The following is a 27,529-nucleotide window of genomic DNA, read 5'->3' on the forward strand; positions in this document are numbered from 1 at the left end:
TTTTTGTACATGTGTGAGTGCTAGTTGTATTCTTGTACATGTGTGAGTGCTACTTGTATTTTTGTACATGTCTGAGAGTACTAGTTATATTCTTTTACATGTGTGAGTGCTAGTTGTATTCTTGTACATGTGTGAGTGCTAGTTGTATTCTTGTATACATGTGAGAATACCAGTAGTGGGTACACTTTTTTTTCTATATTTATAGAGCTGATCTTGTTAAGTTACAATTCGAGTACTGCCTAGATATTAGTAAATGCTAAACTCTCATGGAATATAAAGATCTAGTTACTGTAGCGACAAACGTTAGGATATGTAAAAATAGTTTTATGTTTAGAATGGATGGACTTAGAGAATGTTTAAAACAACACTTAGTGTACTGTGTAAAACCGTTAAGATAATAGTTTTGTCATTCTTTCCATTTTATGGTACTAATTATTCCATGTCATTACATAATATAAACTTCAACACTATAGTAATGCTTCACTGATCCATGTTGACAACTGAATGAGTCAGGGTGAGAATACTTATCATTCTGTATAATTCCCTAACACTTGCACCTAGGGTATGACATAAGGATTCTGCTCGAATGAACATACTGAACAAATTTAAAATCTGAAATAACTAACTTGATACCTCATGCAGTGTCTCAGCTGTATAGAAAGAAACTAACAAGGAAGTGATATATGGAACTGGTATATGACTGAATAAATCAATATAATAGCACTCTACAAATAAACCTGGATAATAATATTTTGTTTTCATGTTACGACCCAAGAAAACATAAATAATTGTCTACAGAACAGACAGTTCGCATAAAAGTTTCACGTGATGCTGGTTGGACTTTCTTCAAATTGTTACAGACTTGAAATGTTCCCCATACACTATCAAGTACATCCTAGATCATGAGACCGAGACAGATAAATCGGGAAATATGAAAGGAAGAGGCAGAACACCTAAACTCAGTGGTACTGATATTAAGTATCTTTGTTTATGTAGCCTGCAGGACAGAAGAAAGATTGCTAGTGATCTCGAGCATGAGATAAATGACCATGGACCAGATGACAGAAAAGTGTCCAGATCTACAGTAACAAGAAGACTTGACGACAATGGAACATCTGGTCGTGTAGCAATTAAAGAACTTTTACTTCGATCTCCAAATATGGTCAAATGACTAAAATTTACTTAGTACAGAAACTGGATCGCTGATGGTTGGAAAAGGGTTTGAAATATTTGGGTCAAAGTGTAGATTGTATACGGTGGAAGAAAAGTGAAAGATACATACATCAATACATAGTACTTACAATTAAGCGTGGAGTAGTAGGTGTGATGGTTTGGGTGTGTTTATTTTCTGTTGAAGCGACAGGAGATATTTGCAAAATAGATGAGACAATATATTTGTGAAAGAGTAGTTGGTAAAAAGAGTAGCCCAAGAGTTGGCGGTGGGTGGTGATGACTAGCTGCCTTCCCTCTAGTCTTACACTGCTAAATTAGGGACGACTAGCGCAGATAGCCTTCGCTTTGCGCGAAATTCAAAAACAAACACAGAATTTTCAAAATGGCTTTATGGTAGCATATTTCCATAACCGATATATATATATATTTAAAACAATAAAATGGAAGCTTCTTGTCTGTTTGTTTTGTGAATTTCGCTCGAAACTAACCACCTGCTCTTGGGCTACTCTTTTACCAACGAATAGCGAGATTGACCGCACATTATAACGCCCCCACGACTGAAAGGGCGAGCGTGTTTTGTGCGACGGGGATTCGAACTCGCGACCCTCAGATTAGGAGTCGAATGCCTTAATCCACCTGGCCATGCGGGACCTGTAAATATTGTGAACAATGTATATTGCAGAATTTGTTTGTTTGTTGGCAAAGCTAAATTGGGTTATCTATTGTGTCTACAGCGTGGAATCGAAACCGGATGTAAGTCCATAGACTCATCGTTCTCCTACTAGAGGATTTATGCCCTGTACAATGAATTATACTTGCAATATCTTGAGCTGAAAAAAGTTCTATACAGAGAATAAAGACATTTAGATTCTTTGACAGACTTGGCCATCCGGCTCGCTTTTCAACATTACAAGCGTTAATTTCACACGGTTTAAATAATAATATAGTTTGTTTGTATTTTATCTTTGGAAGCTTTTCGATCCTTGTTATGAATATTATGGAATATCGTTGCAAAAGAAAAATTAAATATAGAAATTCACTCGGTACTTACCACGCATCCTTGTATAAAATCAGATATTTATATTATGAAATTAAATTTTCAGCCAATGTTGTTCTGGATCGATAAAAGCACGTACAAAATCAGGACAAAGGATTTTTTTGTGTAGTTAGCAAAAGCGTGATAAATCGCGTCGTCTAAGTTAAATATAGAAAGATCGCAGAAAGAAAAAAAAAAACTATAACTCTTTTCAGCCCAGAGGTTTAATCGATAACACAGCTTCTTGGCAGTTTTACTGACAGAGAAAAAATGCATTTATTTTAACCTTTTCAGAAGTAATTTATATTCAGTCCTAATTTCTTTTAATCATAAATATTCAAATTATTTCGGACGAAAACGAGAATGTTATGGATAAACAATGCAGGGATATTATTTAAATAATTAAGCAACGTGATTGGTAAACAGCGAAGCGAAGTTCTTTAAATAACTAAACAAAGTAACGGGTAAAGAATGCAGCACATTTCTGTACATAATTAAACAACGTGATTGGTAAACAGCGTAGCGAAGTTCTAAACAAAGTAACGGGTAAAGAATGCAGCACATTTCTGTACATAATTAAACAACGTAATTGGTAAACAGCGTAGCGAAGTTCTAAACAAAGTAACGGGTAAAGAATGCAGCACATTTCTGTACATAATTAAACAACGTGATTGGTAAACAGCGTAGCGAAGTTCTAAACAAAGTAACGGGTAAAGAATGCAGCACATTTCTGTACATAATTAAACAACGTGATTGGTAAACAGCGTAGCGAAGTTCTAAACAAAGTAACGGGTAAAGAATGCAGCACATTTCTGTACATAATTAAACAACGTGATTGGTAAACAGCGTAGCGAAGTTCTAAACAAAGTAACGGGTAAAGAATGCAGCACATTTCTGTACATAATTAAACAACGTAATTGGTAAACAGCGTAGCGAAGTTCTAAACAAAGTAACGGGTAAAGAATGCAGCACATTTCTGTACATAATTAAACAACGTAATTGGTAAACAGCGTAGCGAAGTTCTAAACAAAGTAACGGGTAAAGAATGCAGCACATTTCTGTACATAATTAAACAACGTGATTGGTAAACAGCGTAGCGAAGTTCTAAACAAAGTAACGGGTAAAGAATGCAGCACATTTCTGTACATAATTAAACAACGTGATTGGTAAACAGCGTAGCGAAGTTCTAAACAAAGTAACGGGTAAAGAATGCAGCACATTTCTGTACATAATTAAACAACGTGATTGGTAAACAGCGTAGCGAAGTTCTAAACAAAGTAACGGGTAAAGAATGCAGCACATTTCTGTACATAATTAAACAACGTGATTGGTAAACAGCGTAGCGAAGTTCTAAACAAAGTAACGGGTAAAGAATGCAGCACATTTCTGTACATAATTAAACAACGTAATTGGTAAACAGCGTAGCGAAGTTCTAAACAAAGTAACGGGTAAAGAATGCAGCACATTTCTGTACATAATTAAACAACGTAATTGGTAAACAGCGTAGCGAAGTTCTTTAAATAATTGAGCAGAGTGACGGGTAAAGAGGCTTGGCATGGCCAGGTGAGTTAAGGCGTTCGACTCGTAATCTGAAGGCCGCGGGTTCGAATCCCCGTCGCACCAAACATGGCGTCCTTTCAGACCTGGGAGCGTTATAATGTGACGGTCAATCCCATTATTCGTTGGTGAAAGAGTAGCCCAAGAATTGGCGGTGGGTGGTGATGACTAGCTGCCTGCCCTCTAGTCTTACACTGCTAAATTAGGGACGGCTAGCACAGATTTAGCTTTGCGCGAAAATTCAAAACAAACTGGTAAAGAATACAGCATATTACTGTATATACTTAAACAACGTGATTGGTAAACGCTGTAGCGTACTTCTTTAAATAATTAAATTCGTATAAGGATGAATTAGCAGACTGGAAGATGTAAAGTCACAGAGCATCATCCATTTTCCCTTTATTCTGATTACATTAAAATAGTGTTTAATTATATAATACTTTAACTAACTAACTAAAGAGAAGTGGAATAACCGCAACATTATAACATTCTCACAGTTTAAAAGGAACATGTTCGGTGAGAGTATTAGAACCTGCGACTCACAAATTGCGAGTTAAGCGCCCTTACAATCAGGCTAGGTTAGACTAAAGATAAAAAAAGAACAAAAAAAATCTAATCAAAATAAAATCTAGTGTGTGCGTCACGCCACGTCACGTTTGGTTTTTCTTGATTTCTCAAAACAGAAAGAGTTGTAAAAGCCAAAATCATTTACCCAGATAGAATAGTTCGATTACTGTCTGCTCATTATCATTTTAATGATATGTGTGGGAGGGGACTGAAAGAGGGAGGTGCTATGAAACCTTATAAGTGTATTAAATATTAATATAATAAGTCTAAAGTAAAGACGCAGTGTGAGATCACCTTTTTAACGTGAAAGTAAACATTTTGTTTCAGTTTCAATCAAATCGTTTCTGAAATAAACTATTTTGTGTTATATTACTAAAGCTTTCAATCAACGGAGACTCTAAATTAGGAAATCAATAAATTTTTTTCTAGTTTTATTGTATATACATTTTGTTTTACACTTTCATTACGTAAATGGAGAACAATATCAGGTTATATACTTTTGTTTCTAAGCAACATGACATAAAATCCACTATTGAAATCTAGGCTACCAAATGCATAGACCTTTCTACGTGTTAGAAGATGTTAATCTGACGGAGTTTTTTGCCAATAATTATTTCATGAACACGACACGAATTCATGTCATGAATGGTCTTAATATTGATCGGCTCACCGAACTTCTCTGACACTTTGTTGATTAAGCTTGATTTTACAAAATTTATTTATTTTAGTTAGCTATGAAACGTGAGGTTTGGGTACGTTATGAGGTGGGGGGCGACAGTACTTCGCTTTATTTGTTTTGAATTTCGCGCAAAGCTACTCGAGGGCTATCTGCACTAGCCGTCCCTAATTTAGCAGTGTAAGGCTAGAGGGAAGGCAGCTGGTCATCACCACCCATCGCCAACTTTTGGGCTACTCTTTTACCAACGAATAGTGGGATTGAACGTCACTTTATAACGCCCCCGTGGCTGAAAGTGAGAGAATGTTTAGTGTGGTGAGGGATTCGAACCCGTGACCCTCAGAATACGAGTCGAGTGCCTTACCCACCTGGCCATGCCAGGCCTATGGGAGTATCTATCTCGTCATTTTTTTGACGACCTGTATGGTAGTTTTGTACACTCTTCGCCAGTTCTTCCGATAAGAACCTGAATATTATTTCATTTCCGTGAAGGTGAAATATCTCATTTTATATTATTTACACTTCAAAAATATTGTCCAAGATAATGTTTTTAATATTATATTTTTGACTTTTGCATTTCTCGCCAGAGGGAAATTCAACGTGAAGTGGTAAGCGTGCAACGATTGGAAATTTCTTTAGAATTTGGGAAACGAGTTGAATGATAAAAGAACAACAATAATAAGCGAGGCAGCAATGAACTGACTATTGAGTCAACCAGATGAGTGACTAAGTGCTGTATGTCTTCAGTCTGTGCTTCAAAGAAGCAATAAAGGCTTCAACAAAGTAACCAGATTTTCTGATGAATCTTTATTTATTTGCAAAGTAGGCTTAAGGTTACTTGCGTAAAAGAATGCACAGCTAATTCAAAGCAAGGAATAAAACGTTCTTGTTTTTAGTAAATAATGTAAAAGAAGCTGCCAAAAGGTAGGCAGTTTTATTACAGTTTTTACCTTGCCAATCCAGAGGTTACAAATTATATGTTATGCTGTATTGATAATGTAATGATAACATACAACTACAGCTCTTGTAGTTTTAAATTGTAGCCCTATGTTAAGCTTGTGTAACTAGATAAGATAAGATAAATAACTTCATAGAAAAGAGCTGGCACTGATGATTGTTCTACGTGTTTGGTGTCAGGCATAGCCAGGTGGTTAAGGCACTCGACTCGTAGTCCGAGGGTGGCGGATTCGAATCTCCGTCACATCAAACATGTTCGCCCTTTCAGCGGTGGGGATATTATAATGTAACCACAATCCCACTATTTGTTGGCAAAAAAGTAGCCCAATAATTGGCAGTGGGTGGTGATGACTAGCTGCCTTCCCCCTAGTCTTACACTGCTAAATTAGGAACGGCTAGCGCAGATAGCCCTCTTGTAGCTTTGCGCGAAATTCAAACCAAATAAACAAACCGTTACAAGAGTCCCCATGTGAGACAGTCGTATGTTTAGATACATACAGTTCTAACTCCAAACCAAACAAACAAACCGTTACAAGAGTCCCCATGTGAGACAGTCGTATGTTTAGATGCATGCAGTTCTAATTTCCGTGGTTCGATTATTCGCCATTCGCAGTTCAACGTGGATTTAAGCTAAAACAAACAAATCGACAGATAAGTTTATTTGTAATTTAAAGGCAAATTCTTATAGAAGTGCTTTTTTTTTCTTTTCAAACATCAGATTTAGGCTTATTTTAATAATTTTCGCCATTTGTTTAGTTAGTTTCACGATGAGTGCTTTACATAGCTACACAAGAGCTATTTACGAATAAGAATTTCTGTACTTTAACTGGTAGACCATACGAAAGGCAGTCAGCCAACAGTTACTTTTGCTTGACTAGTCAGTGGGATTTGACTATTAACCAAAGGGTCGCAAACTGTGAATCATCGTATTCACATTTCGAGTATGGTACCAACTGGAGCACGTTATTTCTAGCATAAATAAGGAGAGACGAGACTTTGAAAATTATTATTGCGCAATTGTAACAGTCGTAAAATTGTACTCGAGTTTATTTCAATATATTAGACAAAAAAGGCTTAATCTAATTCTAACAAAACAACACGAAAGCTATCTGCGCTGGATATCCCTAAGTTAGCAGTGTAAGACGACAGGTAAGGCAGCTAGCCATCAACACCCACCGCCAACTCATGGGTTACTCTTTTTACCAACTAATATTGGGATTGACCGTAACATTATAACGCCCCCAAGGCTAAAGGGACAAACATGTTTGGTGTGAGGGGATTCGAACCCGCGAGCCCTAACCGCTTGGCCATGTAGGGCCTAACTGCAGAGGAAACGAAAACGAAAATGAATGTCTCTCGCCACATTTGATACACACGAAGCGAGTGTGATTAAAAAGTTTGAAAGAACTTGTAATCAAAGAATGCATAAACTAAGCTGTTTACAAAAATGATGTTCAAATACGACGAATAATATGATATAAACATTGAAAATATAATCCTGTGATGTCGATAAAATAACTACACAATACAGACTACAAGAGTTGTTTTAGAAATACTGCCCGGCATGTCCAGGTGGGTTAAGGCTTTCGACTCGTCATCTGATGGTTTGAGGTTCGAATCTCCGTCGCACCAAATATGCTCGCCATTTCAGCCGTGAGAGCGTTATAATGTGACGGTCAATCCCACTATTCGTTGATAAAAGAGTAGCCCAAGAGTTGGCGTTGGGTGGTGATGACTAGTTGCCTTCCCTTTAGTCTTAAACTGCTAAATTAGGGACAGCTAGCGCGGATAGCCCTCGTGTAGCTTTGCGCGAAATTAAAAACAAAAACTGTTTTAGAAATGTTTCTCACATATCAGCGGGTCGTCACGGGCCAAGCATTTTATGTCCGCACCAGCAGTTTATTTTGTTTTGAGCGGATTTCTTTCAAAACTATAAACTGGCAAATTTCCATGTTCTATTGTGTGTATTCTAGAATATCAAATTTAAAAAAAAATCGAATTGACACTGTACACAAAAAGACTGAATTAGAAGCGTTTCTAGTTTCCAGGGGCTGATTTTGATTAATTTTGTCAATGTAGTAATACACTCTGATGTAGAACTCAATTACATTTAAATAGCTTTAACATATTCAGTTACTTTAGTTTAAAAACTCTGGCACAGAACAATAGAAGGTTTATGTGTACATAGCCACTACTAATTTTGGTTTGTTCCGAAATTTTTTCAAAGCTAGCCACCTCTAAATTAGCAGCGAAAGACTAGAGGGCAGCAGATTGTCATCACCAATCCTTACCGATTCTTGGGCTACTCTTTCTACTAATGAATAATAGTGGGATTGACCGTTACATCATAACACTGGTTTTGGATATTTCTTGTAAATCAGGCTTCAGTATCATTCAAACAGACATATGACTAACATCACGTGTTTCTTTGTGGATATTTCTCATTGGTCATTGGTCCTTAATTCTTGGACTACTCTTATGTTTACGAAAAAAGTGGAATCGTCTCTCACATAACAACGCCTCCATGACAGAAAGGGCAAGCATATTCAACTAAATGATGCGAGTCAAACTTTATAACATCAGGTCGTGTTAGCTTGTCGACTTCTCTATCAGCGTAGCAGATGTTGTTTGAAAATATCTTTACAACTGTTTACATCTGAGAATAGGGTACCTGGTGTACAAAGTAAAGACGACAATTACGAATACGTTAGTTTAGTGAATCCAGGTACTGAAAATGAAATGTACGAATAGACGAGAAATAATAACAAATAAAACATTATTTTGTAAAGGTGTATTAACACGTAAATATATCGTACACACGTAACGTGCGAAGATAGCTAACTTACCTAATCGGATACAAATAAAGTGAAATTTTATGGATTTAAACTATGACAAGTGAATTAATGCAACTCCAGTCTAACAAAATACTTTAACGAGTAACCATGGCCCAGTTGTTAAAACGTTCAATCCGAAATAGGCGGATCAGGGGTTCAAATCCCATCAGCGAGTATATTTTCGTTTTTTGGCTGTGGAAGCTTTATAATGTGCGGTCAATCTCACTCTGTGTTGATAGAGAATAGTCCAACAGTTGGCGGTGGATGGTGTTGACTAACTGCCTTTCACCTATTCTATAGCCTCAAAATTAGAGATGGCAAGCACAGATAGCCTTCGTGTAGTTCAGCGCAACATTCAATAAACAGTGAGTAACAGAACAGAGATTTCGTTAGTTTAATCAGAGAGTTGGGCTTGATCTAGTCGTCAGCATGCTTTAACTAAAAATCAGAAGGTCCATGATTCGTTACACTTAGTTACCACTAAAATGGCCTCCGCCACAGAGGGGCTGTGAGCACGATATGGGACTCTCTGCTGCAGTTAAAAATTAGAAACAGTTATGCGCAGGCTGCCCTTTGTGAAGCTTCCTACAAAAAGCTTTAAAACATACAACTGTTCAGAACTTGTATAATATTTCTTTCTTTTTATTTTAAATTACAAATCCACCGCATTTGTTAGCAATAAACGTATTAGGCAAGTTACCTCACTTTTCGTATTTCACTTGCACATAAAAGTTCTGCGTGGCGTTTAGATATTTACTATTTTGACTTCCTTGTTTTACGGTCATGTCTTAACATTATATTCTATCAAATTTCACGACAAGCAACCTTCAATCAAATTATACCCTTCCATCGAATGTGTCTAGCACGAGCTGTATTTAAATAGTTCGTTAGTGAAAGAACTTGAAGAACTGTAGCTTCGTTATCTAACTGAACATTTTTCGTGTTTTTTGTTTCTATCTTATTCTACTGCAGGGAACTCCAAATGTCCTCTTCCTTCTTTTAGTTTCTTTTCAAAATCCAAGAGAGATGAATTTGAATGTCAGTTTCTCGAATTTTAAGTCAAATGTACGAAATTAGAGACAATTTGTTTTGTGAGAAAGATATAAGAGTTAAAATTGTTTTGAACAAAAAACAACGAAAAGAAAATTGTCGACTCCAAACTTAAGAAATTTACGTATTACGCATAAGTAATTTCTACTCTGGTTTTTTTTTATGTCACGTATTTTCTTTGTTGTGTTTTTGACGTGTCCAGGAGATAAAACCAGCATACTTGGTTGAGTCAAAAAAATAAATATATATATATATATGTAGACTAGTTTGGAATGGTACATTTTGTTGTTAAGTGTTGGCCGAGTAGACCAGTTTGGAATGGTACATTTTGTTGTTAAGTATTGGCCGAGTAGACTAGTTTGGAATGGTACATTTTGTTGTTAAGTATTGGCCGGGTAGACTAGTTTGGAATGGTACATTTTGTTGTTAAGTGTTGGCCGAGTAGACTAGTTTGGAATGGTATATTTTGTTGTTAAGTGTTGGCCGAGTAGACTAGTTTGGAATGGTACATTTTGTTTTTTAGTATTGGCCGGGTAGACTAGTTTGGAATGGTATATTTTGTTGTTAGGTGTTGGCCGAGTAGACTAGTTTGGAATGGTACATTTTGTTTTTTAGTATTGGCCGGGTAGACTAGTTTGGAATGGTATATTTTGTTGTTAGGTGTTGGCCGAGTAGACTAGTTTGGAATGGTACATTTTGTTTTTAGTATTGGCCGGGTAGACTAGTTTGAAATGGTACATTTTGTTGTTAAGTATTGGCCGAGTAGACTAGTTTGGAATGGTACATTTTGTTTTTTAGTATTGGCCGGGTAGACTAGTTTGGAATGGTACATTTTGTTGTTAAGTATTGGCCGAGTAGACTAGTTTGGAATGGTACATTTTGTTGTTAAGTGTTGGCCGAGTAGACTAGTTTGGAATGGTATATTTTGTTGTTAAGTATTGGCCGAGTAGACTAGTTTGGAATGGTACATTTTGTTGTTAAGTGTTGGCCGAGTAGACTAGTTTGGAATGGTATATTTTGTTGTTAAGTGTTGGCCGAGTAGACTAGTTTGGAATGGTACATTTTGTTGTTAAGTATTGGCCGGGTAGACTAGTTTGGAATGGTACATTTTGTTGTTAAGTGTTGGCCGAGTAGACTAGTTTGGAATGGTATATTTTGTTGTTAAGTGTTGGCCGAGTAGACTAGTTTGGAATGGTACATTTTTTTTTTAGTATTAGCCGGGTAGACTAGTTTGGAATGGTATATTTTGTTGTTAGGTGTTGGCCGAGCAGACTAGTTTGGAATGGTACATTTTGTTTTAGTATTGGCCGGGTAGACTAGTTTGGAATGGTATATTTTGTTGTTAGGTGTTGGCCGAGTAGACTAGTTTGGAATGGTATATTTTGTTGTTAGGTGTTGGCCGAGTAGACTAGTTTGGAATGGTATATTTTGTTGTTAAGTGTTGGCCGAGTAGACTAGTTTGGAATGGTACATTTTGTTTTTTAGTATTGGCCGGGTAGACTAGTTTGGAATGGTACACTTTGTTGTTAAGTATTGGCCGAGTAGACTAGTTTGGAATGGCACATCTTTGTTTTTTTTAGTATTGGCCGGGCAGACTAGTTTGGAATGGCACATTTTGTTGTTAAGTATTGGCCGAGTAGACTAGTTTGGAATGGCACATTTTGTTGTTAAGTATTGGCCGGGCAGACTAGTTTGGAATGGTACATTTTGTTGTTAAGTGTTAGCCGAGTAGACTAGTTTGGAATGGCATATATTTTGTTGTTAAGTGTTGGCCGAGTAGACTAGTTTGGAATGGCACATCTTTGTTGTTAAGTATTGGCCGAGTAGACTACTTTGGAATGGTACATTTTGTTGTTAAGTATTGGCCGAGTAGACTAGTTTGGAATGGTACATTTTGTTGTTAAGTGTTGGCCGAGTAGACTAGTTTGGAATGGTATATTTTGTTGTTAAGTGTTGGCCGAGTAGACTAGTTTGGAATGGTACATTTTGTTTTTTAGTATTGGCCGGGTAGACTAGTTTGGAATGGTATATTTTGTTGTTAGGTGTTGGCCGAGTAGACTAGTTTGGAATGGTACATTTTGTTTTTTAGTATTGGCCGGGTAGACTAGTTTGGAATGGTATATTTTGTTGTTAAGTATTGGCCGGGTAGACTAGTTTGGAATGGTACATTTTGTTGTTAAGTGTTGGCCGAGTAGACTAGTTTGGAATGGTATATTTTGTTGTTAAGTGTTGGCCGAGTAGACTAGTTTGGAATGGCACATTTTGTTTTTTAGTATTGGCCGGGTAGACTAGTTTGGAATGGTATATTTTGTTGTTAGGTGTTGGCCGAGTAGACTAGTTTGGAATGGTACATTTTGTTTTTTAGTATTGGCCGGGTAGACTAGTTTGGAATGGTATATTTTGTTGTTAGGTGTTGGCCGAGTAGACTAGTTTGGAATGGTATATTTTGTTGTTAGGTGTTGGCCGAGTAGACTAGTTTGGAATGGTATATTTTGTTGTTAAGCGTTGGCCGAGTAGACTAGTTTGGAATGGCACATTTTGTTTTTAGTATTGGCCGGGTAGACTAGTTTGGAATGGCACATCTTTGTTGTTAAGTATTGGCCGAGCAGACTAGTTTGGAATGGTACATTTTGTTTTAGTATTGGCCGGGCAGACTAGTTTGGAATGGTACATTTTGTTGTTAAGTATTGGCCGAGTAGACTAGTTTGGAATGGTACATTTTGTTGTTAAGTGTTAGCGAGTAGACCAGTTTGGAATGGCATATTTTGTTGTTAAGTGTTGGCCGAGTAGACTAGTTTGGAATGGTACATTTTGTTTTTTAGTATTGGCCGGGTAGACTAGTTTGGAATGGTATATTTTGTTGTTAGGTGTTGGCCGAGTAGACTAGTTTGGAATGGTATATTTTGTTGTTAGGTGTTGGCCGAGTAGACTAGTTTGGAATGGTATATTTTGTTGTTAAGTGTTGGCCGAGTAGACTAGTTTGGAATGGTACATTTTGTTTTAGTATTGGCCGGGTAGACTAGTTTGGAATGGTACATTTTGTTGTTAAGTAATGGCCGAGTAGACTAGTTTGAAATGGTACATTTTGTTGTTAAGTGTTGGCCGAGTAGACTAGTTTGGAATGGTACATTTTGTTGTTAAGTATTGGCCGAGTAGACTAGTTTGGAATGGTATATTTTGTTGTTAGGTGTTGGCCGAGTAGACTAGTTTGGAATGGTACATTTTGTTTTTTAGTATTGGCCGGGTAGACTAGTTTGGAATGGTACATTTTGTTGTTAAGTATTGGCCGAGTAGACTAGTTTGGAATGGTACATTTTGTTGTTAAGTGTTGGCCGAGTAGACTAGTTTGGAATGGTACATTTTGTTGTTAAGTATTGGCCGAGTAGACTAGTTTGGAATGGTATATTTTGTTGTTAAGTGTTGGCCGAGTAGACTAGTTTGGAATGGTACATCTTGTTTTTTAGTATTGGCCGGGTAGACTAGTTTGGAATGGTATATTTTGTTGTTAGGTGTTGGCCGAGTAGACTAGTTTGGAATGGTACATTTTGTTGTTAAGTATTGGCCGAGTAGACTAGTTTGGAATGGTACATTTTGTTGTTAAGTGTTGGCCGAGTAGACTAGTTTGGAATGGTACATTTTGTTGTTAAGTGTTGACCGAGAGATACACTTCATCCTCGAACTCCATGAGCGCAGTTTGTTTTCTTATTTCAGCTCTTCACGCTCAGTAGCTTTGGTTTCTTTTATCCTTTTTATTCACAATTTTTGCTTTCATACGTTTCACAAAATGTTTCCGATTCCGTGCGTTTGACGTAAAAATTAAGAGTTGGCTACACTGAAATAAATATCTTCGATATTTTTGAATTTTCATGTAAAATGTTAGAGAAAAAAATGATGCAGGGGTTAATAATACGGTAAGTTTGTTTTTTGAATTTCGCACAAAGCTACTCGAGGGCTATCTGCGCTAGCCGTTCCTAATTTAGCAGTGTAAGACTAAAGGGAAGGCAGCTAGTCATCACCACCCACCACCAACTCTTGAGCTACTCTTTTACCAACGAATAGTGGGGGTTGACCGTCACATTATAACGCCCCAACGCCTGAAAGGGCGAGCATGTTTGGTGCGACCGGGATGCGAAATTGCGACCCTCAGATTACGAGTCGCATGCCTTAACACGCTTGGCCATACCGGGCCAATACGATAAGAAAACAAAACAGAACAAATCGAGAACGTTTTCAATACGTCGAAAAGATAATAAATCCGCGGCTACTTCAAGAGTTTTAATTAACGGCTTGTTCAAAGATTAAAGTTAGGAGTTCGATTCCCCTCGGTGGACTCAGCAGATAGCTCGATGTGTCCCTAATTTAGTTAACTCTTCCATTACTCTTTTACAAACGGATATTGGGATGGATTGATCGTACATTATAACGTTTCCACGGCTGAAAGAACGAGCAAGTCTGGTAGGACGGGGGACTCTAATCCTTGACCCGCAGGTTACAAGTCAAGCGCCCTCATCAATTGACCATTATTTAAAGTTATAATGATCAAGATGAAAGGGTATAGTCTGAACGTGCATTTCTTCCACTGAAAGTTAATAACGATATTTATTTTACAGCAAAGTCACTTTGGATTATCTGCTGTATCTACCGCAAGGAATCGAACCCAGAATTTTAGTGTTATAAGTCCACAGACTTACCGCTGTTCCACCGGGTGACTGATATGGATAAAAAAATGAAGACACGAGATATAAAATATGAAAAACAAAGTTAGAAAAATCGTTTGACACCGTACAGAAATTACACATATATGTGTGAAATTTGAATCTAAGTTTTATACTAGCAAATTCTATATGATGTCAGATGATGTCCAAGGAATCAGAGCTAATTGTTCGTTTCAGAATCTGCTCGCAAAGCTATCAGAAAATACTGCTTGCGAATAGCAGTCCCTAATTTTAACCTGATAGAGAAGACGAAAGGTAAATAGCTAACACAACCCACAGCCAGCTCTTTGACTATTGTTTATGACTGTCACTCATACTGTAGACTCCCACCCAAAATAACAGACCACGATTTTAAAGTAATGGACAGCGAACCATGTATCCTCGGGTTTACAGTCTCAACGCACTACCTGTGAGGCCGCATAATAAAAACTCGATACCTATATCTAGCCACATTGCTATCGATGTAATAAGTAATTGTTTTTTTAACTATTTATACGCAATTGTTTTTGTTTGTTTCTTTTTGAATTTCGCGCAAAGCTACACGAAGGCTATCTGTGCTAGCCGCCCTAATTTAGTAGTGTAAGACTAGAGTAAGTCATCGCCACCCATCGCCAATTCTTGGGCTACTCCTTTACCAATAAATAATAAGATTGGCTGTCACCTTATATCGCCCCCACGGCTGAAAGGGCTAAGCATGTTTGGTGTGATTTATACGTAATAAAAAATAGGTAGTTTCTATTACAATGTAATGATGCTTGTTTGAATTTAAATACGAAGCTACACAATGGATTTATATTTGTTCTGTCCACTACGCGGATCGAAACTTGGTTTCAAACGTTATAAGTCCGCAGACATATCGTTATGCCACTGAAGAGCTTTAATGAAATTACGGAGTGTTCTAATACGTATTAGTGTTTGATATTTTATGTATCAATAATGTACTCAAAGCGTATTGCGAGTGGTCCTATCGTTGGATATATTTTAAACTAATACGACTGTTTGTTTGTTAATGAATTTCGCTGCACGAGAGCTATCTGCGCTAGCCGTCCCTAATTTAGCAGTGTAAGACTAGAGGGAAGGAAGCTACTCACCACCACCCACCGCCAACTCTTTTTACCAACGAATATTGGGATTGATCTTCACTTTACAACGCCCTCACAGCTGAAAGGGCGAGCATGTTTGGTGTGACGGGGATTCGAACCCGCGACCCTCGGATAACGAGTACGACCGTTTGATAAATAAGATTGTTAAGCGATCTTATGAAACAAATGATGTAGTGTTGACATATATATCGAACGGATATTTCTATAATGCTAACTGTCCATTCACTGCCAGTGGTATCACAATCATTTCTCTGAAACAAATGCACTCAAGTTTATGGGAGTCTTACAAGAATGATTCATTGCAGAGTTCGAAATTTAGAAAAGACATTTATACAAAACCAGTAATAAAGCCCGGACGAGTAAGTAATGTGGTCAGTGGCGACTTGTAAACATTGGACAAGACAAGATGGGGGATCAAATGATCAAAATACGTTGATCATTTCCGACATTTTGTTTTTACAATCTGGGATCACAAACAACGTCACAAAATGGTCACTTAAGATGATATGGAAGTTGTTGTCTCAAACGTTATTTGGAAGCGGTTAATGAAAATGTTTGTTTTTTCAATCCATTGTTCGATATTTAATAGAAACGACCGAAGTTACACAAGAGCATGCTTTTTTTTTGGTTTTTAGTATATAAACAGCACAACTTTATTTTTAAGTTCATTATTTTTCTAGAGGGCTTAAGTGTACTGTAGTGGTTTGTATATTGGAATGTGGAACCGAGAAAATTGGTTCTAAACGTGGTGCAATCAAGCGTTCTTCTGACTTTCAGCTGTAGTTGTGTTCTAGGTGTAATAAATAGTTAGTACTAATATTCTTAAGAGTAGCTCCCTCAGACGGTGGTTACGGTCTCCCCTCATGTTCTCAGATCACTTGAATGGCTATGTTTGAATCACGGGATGCTCAGACGTGTCTTTTTTATCCCATTGCTCGTAAATACGGTATCGTTCACGAGAATAAACTGTTTGTTTGTTTGTTTTTCAGAAAGTAATAAAATAGGACGTGTGTGTGTTTGTGGTGTTTTCTTATAGCAAAGCCACATCGTGCTATCTACTGAGGCAAAATAAGTAGCGATAATTTTGTTTCTATGTACTAAAAAAAATTAAAAACAATGACAACAGACAATTATAACTTTCCTGTTTCGATGACAAATGTTCGAAGTCTACGACAGGTTCACATTCACTTGTTTTGTTTCTTGTGTCGTTTTCTAATTTCGTGTAAAGCTACACAAGGGCTATCTGCGCTAGCCGACCCTAATTTAACAGTGTAAGGCTTGATGGAAGGCAGCTAGTCATCGTCACTAACCGCTAACTATTCATTGGGATTGCCGTCACATTATAACGCCCCCAAGGTTGAAAGTGCGAGCATGTGAGGGAGATTCGAACCCGCAACCCTCGGATTACAAGTTAAGTGCCCTAACCACCTGGCCATGCTGGACCGTACACAGTGGACTATTTGCGCTCTGTCCACGTCGGATGATCGAACCCACGGTTGTTTTTTCGTTGTAGGTCTGTAAACTTTCCCGGCGGTTGGTCCTCTGGCGGATAGTTTCCGTAACACAAAGAAATATTTCTATACAATCACGTTCAATTCTCACTTGGTAAGGTTGAGTGCTTATAACGATGTGGACACAGCGTAGGCAGAGGTCGTAGCAAGGCAATAAACAAATATAAGCAGTTTTGTTCAGCACGCGCATAATTAAAATACTAAAAAATTGGTAATTATCAATTAAAAACCAAAAATAATGTTGGTACGCAAAATAAGAAATTCACCGACGTGTTTTAATATCGGTGATTAAGTGTTCACTAAAGAAAGAACACCCGAACATCGTACGGATTATAATCGATTCTGGTGCACAGCTTCCCTAAAGGATTCTCGAACGATGCCCTCTGTCGATGATTACCCGTATTAATACTCGTTTTTGCATTACGATGAACAAGCACGGTTGGCTTGTCGTTGTTTCTTATGGAAAGAAAACTAAACACGTTTTGAGAACCAACATCCTTAGTTGAAGTGACGCTAGTTAAATAAAGTTGAAATCAAATTACAACACGCCACTTGAGCTACAGCTTGAAGTATATATAACTTCATAATTAGATCCGAATAAATGTTTTCGAAACTGGTAACCAAAACACAAATAAATCTATACTTTTAAGTTAAAATAAGAGTCAGCTTGTCTCATGAGGCGGTGCAATCGAAGACTGAAGTACTCGATCTTTATCATTTTAGTACGACAAGCAGAGAAGACATAATTAAAAACCGACTGCACAGATCATATAAAAAAACAACTAAATAAATAATGCACATACTTTTATATGTCTTGACGAATATGACGACATCATTTAGTTAGCCCTAACCCTAGTGGTAAATGTGAAAGTTTAAAACGTTAACCACTAGGTGTTGATACCGGTGGTTGGCACAGCACAGATCGCCCATTGTGTAGTTTTAGGTTTAAATACACAAAACAACGTTTAGTTCCAATTACCTTATTATATGTTTAGGATTAACTTCTCAGCCTGCATCGCACCAAACATGCTTGCCCTTTTACCCGTGGGGGCGTTATATGTGACGATCAATCCCATTATTCGTTAGTAAAAGAGTAGCGCAATAGTTGGCGGTGGATGGTGATTGCTAGCTGCCTTCCCGCTAGTCTTACACTGCTAAATTAGGGTCGTGTAGCTGTGATCGAAATTCAAAAACAAAACACCAACTTTTCAGGATGTTATTAGACTAGAGAGGTCCTTGTTTAGAAAATTTCGCCTGCGCAACCTCTGCTCAGAGATAATTTTTTGTTGAGATACAGAAAGTCTCTTTAGTGCATATGTTGCTCATTAAATAGTTTTAGCTCCTTTTCGTTTTCCAAAGATATTGGTTTGAAATGTCGTGCACGATGTCATGGGTATTAGAAAAGTGAGCAAATACTCAAAGGTTTCTTCATTTTTGATCTTTAGCCATTGTGCTTAAGTGGGCGTGTTTTTAACATAGAGATACAGATCTTCAGTTGCAGCTGAATTGTACGACCCAGTGTTTTTCTTACTACGGTGCACTTAGTTAAGTTGGGGAGACGCGTAGTTGACTTCAACAAATGTATATTTAAGTTCTATTGCTAATTCTCTACGTATCAAACTTCGTTGTAAATTGAATTTGACTTATGACGATATGTGAATCCGGTCATTCATGGTTCGCGTCCCATTGCCACATAAAACTTATTCGGCACTTTAGATGAAACGTAACAATAGGAGTCAAATTCCATTATTCTTTCAGATAAGGTTAGCTTAAGAGTGGTTAACGGTGGGTTGATAAGTGGCTGCCTTCTCTCTAGGCTATCAATCCATATTAGGGTTAACTATGCACAACTCTCCTTATATGCAGTTGTTAACTATCTGCCTTCTTTATAGGCTATCAGTCAGCATTAGAGTTGGCTATGTACTGATAGACTTATTATTAGCCATGCCGAATTTTCGAGAACAAAGCAATCCTTTGAGACTAAAGCCAAGGCAGCTAGTCATCACCGCCCATCGCCAATTCTTGGGCTACTCTTTTACCAACGAATAGTGGGATTGACCGTCACTTTATAACGCCTCCACGGCTGAAAGGGCGAGCATGCTTGGTACGAAGGGGATTTGAACTCGCGACCTTCGGATTACGAGTCGAATGCCTTAACCACCTGGCCATGCTGGCCCGCGCTGTGGGTGGTGATGACTAGCTGCCTTCTCTCTTGCCTTACACTTCTAAATTAGGAACGGCTAACGCAGATAGCCCTCGTGTAGCTTTGCGCGAAATTCAAAAACAAACTTATCTAATTTCCTTTTTACACGAACAAACGTTGTCCGTGTCGTGAAATACTATTAGCCATAATTAGCATGATTCTCTACATCTCTAGCTTTGTTCTTAAGTTACGTTATTTCTAACTAATTAAAATGATATGAGGTATAATACATATTAATTCTTTATTTAGATACAATATTTACATATTTTCAATTGTGATTGAATGTTAAACAGATAAAATGAGTTGATTATTACACGTCAACTTTCTGTGTCTATTTTATTATGATATTATAAAAACAGCTACAAAAATTAAAGTATTTATATATCTGTTTTTGTCTCGATTGTTAACCACATGAAAAATTGTAAGCAGTTTTTTAATAGTAATGGATAGAATGAAACGCTACTTTGGCACGCGGTATTGACCTTCTGGGAAATAATAAAAAAATATTTTAATTAGTTGCTTTGTATCAAAGCAGAACATATTTTGCTAACTTACTCCCCATACTTGGGGAGTCATAGTGAAATATTGGAATAATTAATTATATTTATAACACTGCGTTTTGAATCTGTTCAATTCTTTAATAAAAATTCACGATGTCTCAAATTTAAAGCTAGATCATTCGGGTTATAAGTTTTTTTGGGACAAGAAAGATTGGCTACTTCTGATGTGAACAGCTGAGGACATCTAAGCTGAGAATGTGTCCAACTTCCGTGTTCGCAGCGCCCTCTAAATACTAAATTAGTCTCCTCAATGTCAATTAATATAGTAAAGTCAACTTGGTCTCCTGGCAACAAAGACCAATGAGTCAATTTGCAGTATCTTGTGAAACACTGAAAAAAAACAAAAAACACCAGACTTTTTGTTAAACTAGTAAACTCCAAAACAGTTACATTATATAGACAAGAGTCTAAATGAGTTCAACGTCTCAAATTTTACCTTTCAATGAGCCATTTCTCACGACGACGTTACTTCGATTTTGTTTTAAATGTTGACGAAAATGGCGTATTCTTTAACATTTGCATTTTTTTACATATATTTCATTTTTAAACGTATTTTAAATATTGTGGTAGATATCACGTGCTTAAAAATGAATTCTCGTTTAAGGTAACGTACTTGATAGCTTCCACCATACTTAGACCCATGTGAACACAGAGAACTGCGTGGTCAGGCCTTTCTTCGGGGGCTCCACTAATGCAATAGTAACAATCTCCCAAGATCTTTATTCGAAGCTGGTGGTATTTCTGTGCAAGAACAAAAACACAACGAAAAAAAACGTGAGAAAACACACGCTTCGGACGAATATTAAATGTACTTATTCAAACAGGTCACAGAAACTTCTGGAAAATCAAAACAAATGTATAATTAATTCTTCACGAGATATATTAGAAGAGATAAAAACACACTAGACCTAAGATTTACGATTCGTTTAACGACGCTCAAGCATACGTTTTTTTTAAATTAATTTATCTTGTCAATGCATGCCAGGGTGAAAATGACAACATAAAACTTACGAATATGATTATAACACGAAGGTTATAATTTATGTGATTATTTTATACGTAATTTACACTGAATATACAAATATACGAGCTTCCTTTGATGAAACTACGGTTTGGTTTGGTTTGAGTTTCGCGCAAAGCTACTCGATGGCTATTTGCGCTAACTGTCCCTAATTTAGCAGTGTAAGACTAGAGGGAAGGCAGCTAGTCACCACCACCGACCGCCAACTCTTGGGCTACCCTTTCACCAACGAATAGTGGAATTGACCGTCACATTATAACACCTCCACGGCTGAAAGGGCGAGCATGTTTGGTGTGAAGAGGGTTCGAATCCGCGACCTTTGGATTATGAGTAAAGTGCCTTAACCTTCCACCTGGCCATGTCGGGCTTTCGAAGTTAAGACATGTACCAAAAATCCTGGTTTCATAAACAACAAATGTAATATCTGTAGAGTAATACGTAGAAATGTCGCTCATTTTAATTTTAAATATAATATAGTATTTTGTATTTGAGGTGTGATATGTAATACTAACTGAACAATGTCGGTAAACGCTATGGGAACCTGTCAGTATCTCTTTAAATAAATTGTCAGTATTATGCTATGATTATACATGTTTTACGTTATGTGTTCAGTAAGTTTTTTATATTATCTATATAATTATACGCCATAGAGATGTTGAGTGCGTGTGTTTTTCATTAATCTATGACTAATTAGACTGTATACACCGCACAGATGTTCAGAATTTCATTCACAATTTTAATTACGTTATTCAATGTTCTTACATCTACAATCCATTTACGAGTGCACCAGACACCAAGTACACACGAATAAATTAAGTGCTACTATCTAATACGTTCCGTCGTTTGAACTGTAAAGTTGATGCACATTAACTTTATGAGGAGCGTGCCATAGATCGAAACTCCTATGTGTATGATATTATTTGAAATGACTATCTACTGTTAGGTTTATCTGAGTTGCATATCCAGTCGTGACGAAATTACAGTCGTTGCAAGGATTATTAACACTGAAAACAATCGTTTTGTTGTTTGTAAAAGTCGCCTATTATCATAGCTTATACAAGTCAACTAAATAACTGGTCATCCATATAGAATCCAATTAACTTATGTTATAACAATAAGGGGACTTAATATAAGGTATTAAATGTTTTATCTTGCACTTCAAACTGTTATTTGTAATCGAAATATACGAAGGGAAAGAAACAGTTATAAACACAGAAACGTTTCCTTCATTTATTACAGTGTTTCAATGTACTAAGAAGTAAGAGAAATGAATTTATTAATAGGATAAAATAAATATTTTAAAAACTGTTTAAAGACGTTGTAATACAAAAACGATGGCAAATACCGACAACTGCTTTCAGAGACATTCATGTAAGTAGAGATATGCTGCTCTTTTGAGTATTTATTCTACTTTGTGTCCCAGTTTTCTATACAAGAACACTTCCAAGTTTGTGTTTCAGACTTCTTGAAATTTCGCCACTTGGTTCTAAAATTCAGTTCAGTTAGTGAGAATTTATAAAGAGTCGATTGTCGTTAATTTACATATGGAAGAAAATTTTCTTACCGGATATTTCTTAGTAATTCAGGTATCTTTGCAGATACATGTATGTAGTTTTACTATTTATTAATCTGTATAAAGATAAACAGTATTTTGATAATATGAAAATACCCCAAATAGGCTAGAATTTCGGGCTCGATCTGCGTAACCACACAGTGCAAATAATCTATTATGCAGCTTTTTCCTAAAAGACACACAAAACAGGTATATCACGATTTCATAGTTAAGACTCATAACGTTACGAACGTTACCAAACATGCTTGGCGGGTGGAGTAGGGTATTGAGTAGTCACGTCTCTCTCGTCTATCACGTGAACTCGGGAAACAGCTAGCATGGATAGCTATTGAGTGGCTTTGTGAGAAATTTCGTAAACAAAACCGAAATAATTATCCTAAACCAAATGACATATGAACACTCTTTTTAAACATATAAACACCTCAAGGGCTCTAATGTCACTCTAAAGTTTGTTGTTAGTAGATTAATAACGTATGTCACTCTAAAGCTTGTTATTAGCGAAATAACACTTTAAGTTATGTCACTTTAAGTTTTGTTATTTGTGGATTATCAACGTATGTCACTCTAAAGTTTCTTGTTAGTGGATAAACAGCATATTCCATATTAAAGCTCATCCGACTCTATTTCTAAGTGAATCAAAGCCGTGTTTTCCAACTGACTTCATCCAACCTTCTAAAAGCGATTGGTGTAATCTCACCTCCGCTAGTTTGTCAAATCGTGCAAACAACTCGTTCAGAGTCCTCACGAGTTCCGCAGCCGGACATGTAGATGATATAGCAGTGAAGCCAACAATGTCAGCAAATAAGATACTACACAGGAAAAAAAAGAAACATTAATCAGATGTCATTTAATGATCATTTTCGTTTAGAATATTTGACATTTTAAATAGTAAACACGTCAGTATAAGTACATGTAAAGCTAAAGAAAAAAAAAACAAAACGTTGCACGTGTGTAGAAGATTTACTGGACAAAAGGACTTGTTTATTAGCACACTAAACGTTGAGCTTTGCTCATCCATCGTCTGCTGCCAAGCAGCGGAATCTATAAATGGATCTCATTTGCCTCGTAATTACAGCCCTCTGTTTAATTTCATCATTTCTACGAAAACAACGTAGTCTTAAATTAAAGACAGTGTTGCTATATAAAACAAGACTTGCCAAATATGGTAGTTTTCGCTTTTACTCCTAATCGTTATGGAGTCTCTTAAGCTCCTTTGCTGCCATGTTAAGCTCCTTTGGTGCCATGTAAGTCATTGGAAGTTAATCATGTTTGTCACGGATTATCAGAAGTAATTAAAGATTATTTGAAGACAGGATATCACGCTAAATATTTTGTCATTACAGATGACAGATTTTCAAAAAAAAACACACCTTTATTTCAATATACTCTGTCAACGAGCGGGAATTGTGTTCTGACTTGCAAGAATAGATTCGAAGGCTGAAAGTTCAGCTGATTTATTTTCTGAAAAACAAGGATTACAAAATTTGAGAACTAGTTTTTGTCGCTGTAAGATTACGTGCTTTATTATTTGTGATGGGTGTTAGGAAAACGTAAGGTTTCTAGTTTCATTTCTTTTTTCTTTAAATAGGCGCGGATCTTCATGATTCAAGACATAGTAATTAAAAGTTTAGGTGTCCTCTTTCCTCATCATGAGGATTATAATTCAACAACATTTATAAACGCATCATCAGTTCGTCACAGAAATCGTGTTTTAAGAAATAGCTTGACGTATTAACCTCCAATATTGATTAAACATAACCAAAAATATTTTGGGACTTTAATGCAAATATAAGTTACAGACTGTTGAATAAGCTATATTAAAATTATACACTCGAATATTCAAATAAACAAATCACGAGACGACCACAGCCGATTCAAAATTATGATGGAACATAATGTAGCAGAAGTACCTTTCGCTATTGTTTTGCGTTTTGTAGGTAACGTAATGCCACTGAAAATGAGTAATCAAAAGAATATGAATCAGTTTGGGACACTAGAACCATCCAGAAAGGCACCTACAAAAAAGTCGATACTTCAGTCGTGATGAGAAAAATGCGCCATGTTACAACAAGTGAGAATCCACGAAAGGAAAAGTCGGTGGCAAAGGCCGTCAACATGCCAAAGGCGACAGTATATAATACAATCAAGAAGGTGAAGTATCGTATTTTTCGATGTATAAGACGCACTTCTCTTACAAGAAAATGCGTCTCTAAAATCTCCTTGCGTCCTATACGATGAAGGTAAAAAATTTATGCGTCTACTATTTTTGAAGTATTCTAAAGAATTATAAAAAGATTATGGTGATTTTGAACAAATAAATAAATGATAACTGTAAAAAATATTTTTTTTCCTGAAGATAGCCTTTAAAGTACGCTGAAAAATACGGTGATAGCTTTAGAAAAATATAAACGTGTAACCTTGTATCCGATAAAGATCGCACGTACTACCGAAACGTTGTAAGTATTCTTGTACATAGAATTAATTCTACCTACTAAAGACTGTCGTATTTTTACTTAAATAACACCATGTAACAAAATGTTTACTTTTTCTTGTTCGTAGTCAGAAAGTGTTATTTCACAATTGATTATGCCTAAAGTAAATGGAAAATACCTATTTTGCTCTTCAAACTTTGCTTTTGTGACCTGGGAGCGTATAACGAAAACATGATGGGAAAACTATTGAAAACTATATTTAGGGCTTGATAAGTGAAATTGATTTACATTAAAGTCGCAAATCTCAAAACCTACTCACTTCTAAACATTTTTGTATAACTTTAGTATAAATACACGTAAATCTTGATTCATATATTGTTTTATTCAGACCTTATGTAAATGAAAATGTGCAAATTTGCCCGTTTTTACATGAAAAATAGGTTAATTTGTATATTTCATTATCCAGGTCACTAAAGCAAAGTTTGAAGGGAATAATGGCCATTTTCTGTACTTTCACATTAGCAATTAAGAAATAACACATGCTATCCAGGAACAAAATTTGTGTTACAGGGTGTAATCGAGCAGAATCTCTGACTGAAAAGAAGCTCAAATGTAATGTGTATTCACCGTTTTACAAATAACTTGTCACTATCATAATTAATTACAATCATGCTTCGCTAGCGTAGAATAGGCTTTAATACCATATCAATTCGTTTTTCTTAGAGTTGCTTCCAGACAGGTTGGCATTGGCAGCAAAACATCTTGAAATTCAAATGACACGACAGGATAAGCAACACAAATTCTGACGTGTAGTTAATAATACACGGTACATTACTCACCTGCAATACACAAGACATTACTTACCTAACGTTCTCATGTCGGCTCATATAAATCTTCTTAAACTGGCCAGTGACGACTGCCCCCAGGTCCTGTCGAATCTCAGCTGCCAGGTGTTGAGGCAGAACGGACAGTAGTAGTCTTTCCTGTGAAGGATAAAACACACTTCTTGAAATTAAAACATGTTAACAAGTACAGCTGGTGAGAAAACACAACCTCTGTTACAGTCAGTGTTTCAACAAGTACAGCTGGTGAGAAAGAACAGTTTCTGTTACAGTCAGTGTTTCAACAAGTACAGCTGGTGAGAAAGAACAGTTTCTGTTACAGTCAGTATTTCAACAAGTACAGCTGGTGAGAAAGAACAGTTTCTGTTACAGTCAGTGTTTCAACAAATACAGCTGGTGAGAAAGTACAATCTCTGTTACAGTCAGTGTTTCAACAAGTACAGCTGGTGAGAAAGAACAGTTTCTGTTACAGTCAGTGTTTCAACAAGCACAGCTGATGAGAAAGAACAGCTCTGTTACAGTCAGTGTTTCAACAAGTACAGCTGGTGAGAAAGAACAGCTCTGTTACAGTAAGGTTTCCAACAAGAATATCCAGTGAGAAAGAACAACTCCTGCTAGTTGAGTGCTCAACAAGCACAGCTGGTGAGAAAGAACAGTTTCTGTTACAGTCAGTGTTCTCAACAAGTACAGTTGGTAAGAAAGAACAATCTCTGTTATAGTCAGTATTTCAACAAGTACAGCTGGTGAGAAAGAACAGTTTCTGTTACAGTTAGTGTTTCAACAAGTACAGCTGGTAAGAAAGAACAGTTTCTGTTACAGTCAGTGTTTCAACAAGTACAGCTGGTGAGAAAGAACAGTTTCTGTTACAGTCAGTATTTCAACAAGTACAGCTGGTGAGAAAGAACAGCTCTGTTACAGTCAGCATTTCAACGGGCAGCAGCAAGAGAGAAAGAACAGCTTCTGTTAGAGTGAGTGTTTCAACAAGTACAGCTGGTAAGAAAGAACAATCTCTGTTACAGTCAGTATTTCAACAAGTACAGCTGGTGAGAAAGAACAGTTTCTGTTACAGTCAGTGTTTCAACAAGTACAGCTGGTAAGAAAGAACAGTTCTGTTACAGTCAGTACTCAACAAGCAACAGCTGGTGAGAAAGAACAACCCTGTTACAGTCAGTATTTCAACAAGCAACAGCTGGTGAGAGAAAGAACAGCTCTGTTACAGTCAGTATTCAACAAGCACAGCTGGGAGAAAGAACAGCTCTGTTACAGTCAGTATTCTCAACAAGTACAGGTGGTGAGAAAGAACAGCTCTGTTAGAGTGAGGTTTCAACAAGTACAGCTGGTAAGAAAGAACAATCTCTGTTACAGTCAGTATTTCAACAAGTACAGCTGGTGAGAAAGAACAGTTTCTGTTACAGTCAGTGTTTCAACAAGTACAGCTGGTAAGAAAGAACAGTTTCTGTTACAGTCAGTGTTTCAACAAGTACAGCTGGTGAGAAAGAACAGTTTCTGTTACAGTCAGTTTTTCAACAAGTATATCTAGTGAGAAAGAACAATCTCTGTTACAGTGAGTATTTCAACAAGTACAGCTGGTGAGAAAGAACAGTTTCTGTTACAGTCAGTGTTTCAACAAATATATCTAGTGAGAAAGAGAAAAAAAATCTTGTTTTTAAAAGTTACACCAGATAAACACAAACAGTTCTAACAATGTAAACATAATAG

At 36.8% G+C, this 27,529-nt stretch overlaps 1 protein-coding gene across 1 annotated transcript in view; it reads right to left on the reverse strand.

The window, feature by feature from the left end:
• Positions 1-27,529, reverse strand: part of LOC143245812 (adenylate cyclase type 3-like) — a 131,119-nt gene that overhangs the window by 94,348 nt on the left and 9,242 nt on the right. Inside the window, exons 3-5 of the mRNA XM_076492065.1 lie at positions 25,833-25,951; positions 23,234-23,345; positions 20,556-20,683 (exon numbers count right to left, since the gene is read on the reverse strand). Coding sequence (XP_076348180.1) covers positions 20,556-20,683; positions 23,234-23,345; positions 25,833-25,951 — 359 coding nt within the window. The remainder of the gene's footprint in view (positions 1-20,555; positions 20,684-23,233; positions 23,346-25,832; positions 25,952-27,529) is intronic.

The sequence above is a fragment of the Tachypleus tridentatus genome, chromosome 3 (assembly GCF_004210375.1).
Source record: "Tachypleus tridentatus isolate NWPU-2018 chromosome 3, ASM421037v1, whole genome shotgun sequence".
NCBI lineage: Eukaryota > Metazoa > Arthropoda > Merostomata > Xiphosura > Limulidae > Tachypleus > Tachypleus tridentatus.